The 8,962-nt window shown below is 41.6% G+C and overlaps 1 protein-coding gene across 1 annotated transcript; it reads right to left on the bottom strand.

Moving 5' to 3' along the window:
* Positions 1–8,211, bottom strand: LOC147606373 (aconitate hydratase, cytoplasmic-like). The gene is made up of 20 exons (XM_086792211.1): positions 7,499–8,211; positions 6,162–6,266; positions 5,857–6,017; positions 5,480–5,572; positions 5,215–5,400; positions 4,564–4,725; positions 4,285–4,429; positions 4,049–4,191; positions 3,728–3,784; positions 3,539–3,618; positions 3,368–3,443; positions 3,074–3,259; positions 2,908–2,975; positions 2,018–2,136; positions 1,815–1,936; positions 1,591–1,689; positions 1,020–1,499; positions 816–914; positions 463–705; positions 1–375 (listed from the first exon to the last, which is right to left on the bottom strand). Exons 1-20 carry the CDS (start codon positions 7,743–7,745, stop codon positions 313–315), a joined length of 2,934 nt encoding a protein of 977 aa, XP_086648337.1. The 5' UTR covers positions 7,746–8,211; the 3' UTR covers positions 1–312.
* Between the last annotated feature and the right edge of the window lie 751 nt (positions 8,212–8,962).

The following is an 8,962-nucleotide window of genomic DNA, read 5'->3' as shown; positions in this document are numbered from 1 at the left end:
TGCCAGTGAAAGGATTTATTTATGACCTGGAACTGCCAATACAATGAAAATCTCTGGCCACAGACTCTTACATACATACATATATATATATTATACACCCCACTATTTGCCTTGTTTTAGGCTTTATTTTTGACTCAGTCAATCGAGAAGAGCTCACACAAACAGCCCAAACTAACACCTTACCAATATCCTTCCCCTTCTAAATTGTTAAATCTTTAACAAAAAGCTCTCCTAGTCCACAAGACTACCCTCACCATTTCACTCGTCAAAAATATCCGCATGGTCAATGGGATTTTGTATAAATTGTGTAGATCAAATGAGTTGCCTGAGCACATACTGAAGAATTCCACCATGCTCAAAGTAAGTCAATTCAACCTGCAGCCATATAGTTAGGCGCGTGAATTAGCTTCCATGGTCAAAAACCAAAGCTCACTGTTGTTGAGTGTCTCAAGACTGCCTTACCTGTGTGTCGAACCGGAGAGTGCAAGTGAAACTTTTCCCATTATTCGTTGTCACTTCAATATCCTGCCCAGGAGTGATGAGCTTGATGTCAGAGGGAAGGTCAATGCTGTATCTCTCATACCCCGTCAGGCCTAGAGAGTCTCCATCCTGACCAGGCTTGAAACACAGAGGAATGATTCCCATTCCCACCAGATTGCTACGATGGATACGCTCAAAACTCTTTGCAATAACAGCTTTAACACCCTGACCAACCACCAAAAAGGGCACATGAGAAGCAGTCTCGAAGCTAGTCTCCTCCATACATGAGAATCACTTACAGCCAAAAATAAACAAATGCTTAGCATTTGGAATACCTGAAGATAAGGACCCTTTGCAGCCCAATCCCTAGAGCTTCCACTACCATATTCAGCTCCTGCTAATACAATCGTATCCGCACCTGCAGCTTTGTATTTCTGCGCAGAATCATCCAAAGACTCCCAGAATCAAAACTTGACCAAAAAAAAAGGGGATTGATAACATACAGCAGTGTGCTTATGACAAGGTAACCCAGACTTTACCATGGCAGCATCATACACATATAGCTTCTCTCCAGAGGGTACATGGATCGTCTTGGGTCCTACTTCACCCTTCAAAAACTTGTTCACAATGCGGATATTGGCAAACGTTCCCCTGGCCATTACTTCATCATTGCCACGGCGGCTTCCATAGGAATTAAAGTCTCTCCTATCAACACCCCTCTCCATTAAATACTTAGCAGCTGGACTGTCCTTGTGAATGTTGCCAGCTGGGGATATGTGATCAGTTGTAATGCTGTCCCCAACATTAAGCAGACAGTAGGCATCCTTCACACCATGTGCCCCAGGAGGGTTGAGAGACATGGACTTGAAGAACGGAGGATCATGCACGTATGTGGACTTCGGATCCCAGGAGTACAAAGCACCACTAGGGGCAGGTAACTCATTCCACATTGCATTACCCTTAGTAATAGATTCATAGGTAGACTTGAACATCTCTGGCAAAACGGAGGATTCCACTACCTGTGCACAAAGCACATGCATGCTCATTCCGTTATCATGCTTAAGCTAGCACTGAAAAATGCAGTCACCTCAAGATTGCTTTTTTCCCTACCTTGGCGATTTCCTCACTTGAAGGCCAAATATCCCTTAGAAACACCTTTTGTCCATCTTTGCCAGTGCCAAGTGGTTCCTTCTCAAAGTCAATATCGACCTGTTGTGTTGAATCACAAGATGGATAAGTAATGTGACACTGAATTGAGTAGGCATATGCTATGTTTAAGTGATCCCTACTAAACATCAGTGAGAAAAAAAAGCATAGTAATAATCAAAACTCACTGTTCCAGCAAGAGCATATGCCACCACGAGTGGTGGAGAGGCCAAATAGTTTGCACGAGTTAGCGGATGGACCCTGCCCTCAAAATTACGATTTCCGGAGAGAACAGCAGCAGCAACAATATCTGCATATGAAGTAGCAATATATCAGAGATTGAAAGAATAACCCTTACAGTAAGAGGCAGCAGATACCATCAACAGCATACCTTTTTCTGTTATTGCTTGTGCCACAGACTCGTGTATCTCTCCCGAATTGCCAATGCAGGTGGTGCAGCCATAGCCAACTAAACTGAAGCCTTGCAAATCCAAAAACTTGTCTAGCCCACTGCAAACCAAAGAAACTGGTAATTAATTACGAGAAAACATACTGACAAGCCCTATACTTGGATTTTGAAGCCTATACTAGGGATGCGTGATGCTACATGGTATATACCTAGATGAATCCAAGAACATGCCCAAATTCACCTTATAAGAAAGTGCAATTTATAACCTCATGGTAGTCATCCACAAGACAATAAACCATCAACTCCATCATGCAGAGTATGGACTAGATACTACGACATCCCCACTAACGTCATCAGTGCCCAATAGTGGGTGTGGACCTTGGTATCAATATATGCTCCCCCACACACAACCCCCACGCGCACACAGCATACATTCATACAAAGGTCTGTGTGCTGAGTTTCTGTCAAAGCTCCGGAGATACAGGGCAGACTCAGCCATAATGAAGCCTAGCACCAAGGATCATAACAAACGAAAGAATTATTACAACAAAAAGGTAGTTGATAGGGCATATGCACCACTAAAGATAGAAAGAATTAACACTATATCAACTGGATGCAACTCGGACGAACACTTCACAATGTGAAATTTGCATGTCCGCTAATACAACATAAAGATATACCTAGATGAATCCAAGAGCATGCCCAAATTCACCTTATAAGAAAGTGCAATTTATAACCTCATGGTAGTCATCCACAAGACAATAAACCATCAACTCCATCATGCAAAGTATGGACTAGATGCTACATGGTGTCTATCTTAAGACCTGCTAAGAGATGCATTTAGAAAAGGCTCCAAGGTTGATGTGACAAACCTCTCATGAAGATATTTTGTTACCACTCCAGAACCTGGTGCTAGACTTGTCTTAATCCAAGGCTTCACCTGTTTAGCAGTTATTCCAGAGTGAATTAAGGATGAGTTTCCCAGCCATAGGCCCGCTTACATCACAAAACAGGTTCAAGAACGCAAGGAGGAAGTACCTCTAGGCCTAATTCATATGCTTTCTTTGCAACAAGGCCAGCTCCCAACATGACACTTGGGTTGGAAGTATTTGTGCAGCTGGTGATGGCTGCTATTACAACATCACCATGCCTTAACTCTGCAGGTTTTTCATTGAATGAAAACTTTGCCACTGCACCTTGCTCCTCTTTAGGGACAGCAAAACCCTTCAAAGAATTATCAAACACATATTGACATTGTGGAAGTCAAGGGATCCAAAAATAAGAAAAGTAGTACTCTACTGAAACAAGCACATGAAACATGCTTGGTGTTACCTTGAACCCGACTTTGTTGTCAAGACAGTCATGCCAGTCAGTCTTCATATCTTTCAGTGAAACTCGATCATGAGGCCTGTAGAATTTTTTAACATCAATCCCATCCTTTTGACAAAAAAACAGCACTGCATGGACTACCCATGACTCCAACTGTCACTCAAGCACTCATACCGCTTAGGTCCAGAAACAGAAGGCTCTACTGTTGCAAGGTCCAGCTCAAGGTAGGAGGAATACGTCTTCTCTATTTGAGGCTGTAAATTTTAAAACGTGGGATCAAAACTACAACCTCTTGAGTTATATTCTATCAATCAACAGTACTACACAAGCCCAGAAAGCAAACACACATTTCACAAGTCCCACCTCATCGTAATCAATAAACATCTTATTTGCACGTAAATAAGCCTCGATCATTTTCACCTGCAAAAGAGACTCTTGCTTAACATTTCATGTAACAAAAAAACGCGGGACCCACAACCCAACCATCTCACTTCTGCCCCAAACACCCCCCCCCCCAAAAAAAAAACAAAAAAAAAACAAAAAAACAAAAAACCACACACACGCGCACACACATGCACACAGAAACTCGCCAACAGCAACAGACGGTTGAGAATCATACAATCAATGTTCAGAAAAAAATAGTCCATGGTAAACACCACCAAAACAAGTTATCAATGCAATCACCTTTTCTTCTTCTCTTCCAGTTAATCGGAGGTATTGCAGTGTGACATGATCAACTGGGAAAAAGCCCATAGTAGCCCCATATTCAGGGGACATATTTGCAATGGTGGCACGGTCTGCTAGTGAGAGCGCAGACATTCCTTCACCTGCATTTTACCATATATCAATTTATGAGTTAATACTGACCAGCAAGATAAAGAGGGTTGTACAACAAATGTATGAAGCCTTTATAAATTTACCATAGAACTCCACGAACTTGCCAACCACACCATGTTTCCTGAGCATTTGGGTGATAGTCAGCACTAAATCAGTTGCTGTAACCCCTGTTCGCATCTTCCCATTCAACTTGAACCCAACCACACCTGGAAGGACCATGCTCATGGGCTGTACATCACAAATCAGCATAAGTGGCTTCTATTATGCAGCATCATATTCCCAAATGACTTTTATCGCCATTGCACCATGCAAAGAAACTGGGTTTGATATGATATAATCCAAAAAATGCACTAACGACTCACTTGGCCAAGCATTGTTGCCTCTGCTTCAATGCCACCAACTCCCCATCCTGCAACCCCAAGCCCATCTATCATTGTAGTGTGTGAATCAGTCCCAACCAGACTATCAGGGTAAAGAACTCCCTCGTTGTTAAAAACCACTCTGCCAAGATACTCCAAGTTCACCTGCGATGCCAGAACAAAATAGTCACTTGATGATGCCATTACAATAAACCCTTTGTACGCTCAAATAGACAAGGGGTCTCAAGAGATTCAGGAATTGCATGGAGTAGCACGTCTACATTAGGTAACAGAGGATAGGGGTCTCAAGAGATTCAGGAATTGCATGGAGTAGCACGTCTACATTAGGTAACAGAGGATAAATGACTCATTGGTGACCAAATAAGTATTAATTCAGGGTTCTGAAGGTAAACAGACAGACTGGCCAGCCACCGTCTGAAGGTATTTCCAATTTCTTTACCCCCCCCCCCCAAAAAAAAAAAAGAAAAAAAAAGAAAAGAAAACAATCCACAACTACAAAATGAAGAACACAAATGCCCATTTATGAGTACAATATATTTGCCAAATCAATGTCCAAGATTACAAGCTCATTCTTGCGCAAGTAGAAACATACTGGGCAGTCTAAGATAAATTTTACAGGAACGTTAAAATTACCTGATGCACTATACCAGAGCCTGGAGGAACAACCAGCATGTTCTTAAATGCAGTTGAACCCCACTTCAAAAATGCAAAGCGTTCTTGGTTGCGGTTAAACTCATATTGCATGTTTGCCTGGAGGGCATTTTCTGTCCGTGCAACATCCACCTGGACAGAATGGTCAATGACAAGATCTACTGGAACCTGCACATGATAGAAAATCTTACTTATCTATGACAATGCAACAATCACTCCACAAGTGCAACTTGCAAAAGAAACTCACTAATGGATTTATCTTGTTGGCATCCCCTCCTAGTCTTTTTATGGCATCTCGCATGGCAGCAAGATCTACAACTGCTGGAACTCCTGTAAAATCCTGCATAAACTCGCTCTCTAGTCAGGCTAGAGTTGAAAGCACAGCATTTGACAGTACTATCATCAGCCAAAAAAATGAAGGATACATAAAATTGTCATCTCATCAACTACCAACACATGCGATTCATATCACGTGTATAATTAGACCAGAATGATCAACAAAAGGTAGTTATCATCCACCATCATTTCTGGTCCTTCCACACAACTGATACTACACAAAAAAGAAAGCATTTGGATAAGATATGAAACTTAATACAAACTGCACATCAACTGGAAAGGTCTGACCTGCAAAATGACTCGAGCCGGTTTGAAAGGTATTTCCACTTGTTTAGGTGCAGTATTCTCCCAATCGAGAATTTTCTCCACATCTTCTTTCATAACTTGAAAATTGTCACAGTTCCTTACAGCAGACTCCAACAAAATCTTGATGGAGTAAGGGAGAGTATCTGTGCGCAACAGCATTATTCAGGTAAATCCAACACAGAAGTAAAATAAAGACAACAGCAAAAAACTTATTGCATACAATTGTCAATTAAAAATCAAAATCATGATATAGACCCAAGAGTTTAAAATAGTCAAACAAGTGTCACCTGTTCGAGGATCCTTCAATGCTGTAAGACTGTAATATTTACCAAAGCTCCCACCATCTGGCTTAGGCAGGTCTGTCAATGTATACTTGAAAGGATTTTCGGTTGCTGAAATGAAAACACTCACAAATGTAAGGAAACAGGAATACCTTAGAACTTACACATTTGAATGCCAGTATCAGTATCATGAGGCAACAAGATCAATTTAAATCTCCCCTATAGTGAGCATGCAGCTCCTTTTCAAAAAAGAAAAAAAAACACCTCTCAATTTGGAGATTTAAAAAATGCATACTTGAGGTTGAGAACGAACGTTTGCAAATGAAACCAGAACCTCAATGCAGGTACACACACTCCACAGCTAAGACTAAAGAACAGTGTTTTCGGACACAAGATTGACCCTCCTGAGACATTGGGGTATAAGCAAACGACATGGTGTCATGGTTTCTACCGCAACTGATCTAATTGTAGTATCATGATTTCAACCACAAACAGGTTTTTGTCATGGAATTTTAGCATGATATATTCCACCCTTAAGATCTTTTTTTTTTTTGCAAAAAAAGAAAGAAAGAATGGGAGGATGTATTACAGGTAGCACTTGTCATTCATATGAAGCATCCTGCTCTCTGTAAAATGGTTAGCAGATTATGTTAAAATTTTGGATTTCCTTTTGATAACCAGGATTCATGCAAACTTTGTGTAGAAGGGATGTGTGGCATTTCACAGAAGGAAAGGCAAGACCAAAGCCACATAAATTCAATAACCTGATTTACGTGACCTATCATGAAACCAGGGACCTAATCCTAGTTTTAATTGTCCTAAGCCTAGTATGATTTTGTTAATGTAAACCTGGTGTGGTACAATTGAGCAGGTGTAATTCAATTGACCTGAACGTACTACCCTTTTTGTTAATCTGGACAGTTTTTCATTATGTCATTACCTAAACCTGGAGCCATTTCATTGATCTAACTGTTGCCTTAAATTAATTATATTGGCATTATTATCTTGATTATGCTGTGCCTACAGTGATTTCACTGACCGAGTATGTAAGATCATTAATCTAAACATGGCGTGATTTGATTGACTGAAAACTAGCCTAAAGTTGAATCTAGTGTCATTTTATTGGCCGGAAACTTGTGTAATACATTGGCATCAACCTAGTAATGCATTGCTTAGCTGATTTGATAAATATGATTTGTTAAGCCAAACATAGTGCAGGTTTTTCTTGGGGAGGGAAAAAAAGACAGAGCTAACGTGGATGAGCTGGAGTAACCTGAACTTAGTATGTTAATTAAGTTGAAGTCGCACAGAGAAGCGGGCAAGAAACTGAAAGAAAGGCTTACCCATTGTAGAGAGGCTCCTGGCAAGGCGCTGAAGAGGGGAGACGGAGATTGCAGCTGCCTGCAGTCGCGAAAAAGCCGGCACAGAAGAAGAAGAAGACGTAAGGTCTGTGAGGGGCGAAGAAACCCTAAAACGGCAGGTATCGCGCGGCAAGAAAGGGGTCGCACAGGAGCCTGCTCTTGAAGACAAGGGAGCCGAAAGCAGAGAAGGTGTTCGAGAGGCGCCTAGGATCAATGAGGATATATGCATGGCAATAATAGAAGATCTGTGGGAGCAAAGAAAAAAAAGGGCAGCCTCGCTCAATTTGCCTGTTCAGATTCGTAAAGGACGGAAAGCTCGGGAGAAAAACCCTAAAATTTCCTCCTGCTTTTCTCATGCCTTTTCTGGCTTTGCTTTTCTCCTGCTTTCTTCTGCAAACCCTAAACAACACTGCAAATCCTTGCTTTTCCCTGCTTTGAATCGCTCCCTGCCAGCCGCGACTGTAGCTCCGACTTCAGTGCAGAATTCGGCGGAGGCCTCCGTGAGCTTCGCGATGATCTAGCTGCTGATCTCGTCTGCACCTACCAGCTTTTTCCTACACGCTTCGCGCTGATCGAGCTGCTGACCTCGAATGCAGCAGCAGAAGTAAGAGAACTGCAGAAGAAACCCTAGATTTTCATGTAGCTTCATTTAAAGAAGGTCGAAAGGCAAGAAACCAACCCTACGCTTACGTGGCAAATGCGCAGACATCACGACGGTCTTTTCCACGTGGCAACCTGTCAGGGAAACCACGTGTTTTGCTCACCAGTCAGACAGGAAAACGTGTCACACAAAGCTTGGGCCACGTCACTGCTCTCTTTTTTAACTTTTTGAGGAGCAGGTGCCCACCACTCAAAAATCCTCCTTTTTTCTCTCTCTCTTATTGCCATGAGTTTGCCCCCCACTTTTTATTCCACCCCATTGGAAAAACCTTATTAAATTACAAAAAAAAACAAAAATATGTAACAAACATGTGAACTGTGTAGATGTGAAGAAACAACAGAAGCTTCCACCTCACCAATAATACCACTCGTCACGTGACCCATGATATTGCGACCAAAGGCGGTGTGCGGTTGAAGAGTACCCTCGTTGTTTCTGGATTGGTCGTATTGTGACGAGCCCTTATTACCAGTAGTGCTAGAGAAAAACTTTTTTCCCAGCCAATGAGCAAAAAGACAAGTTGGGGTACAATCGGTTTCCCTATTCAAAATCTCATTATTAACCAGTTTTTAAAACTAAAAACCTATAAGTTTTATCAATTTTTGTAAAGACAAGAGTAAATTCAATCGGATCTCACTTAGCAATCAAGGTGATGGATCATAAATAGCTTTTAGTTGATTCTCTCCCTTTTGACCTAGCCCTTTTAGTTGATTTTGGCCCTTGTATTGCCCCTCTAGTCACATCCTTAAAAAGGTCACCTCCACAAGTCTCAAAATAAACTTTTTGGG

The sequence above is a fragment of the Cibotium barometz genome, chromosome 57 (genome assembly GCF_041138505.1).
Source record: "Cibotium barometz isolate CiBa-2024 chromosome 57, ASM4113850v1, whole genome shotgun sequence".
NCBI lineage: Eukaryota > Viridiplantae > Streptophyta > Polypodiopsida > Cyatheales > Cibotiaceae > Cibotium > Cibotium barometz.
Note: the sequence above shows the minus strand (reverse complement) of the source record. Positions and strands in the feature narration are given on the sequence as shown.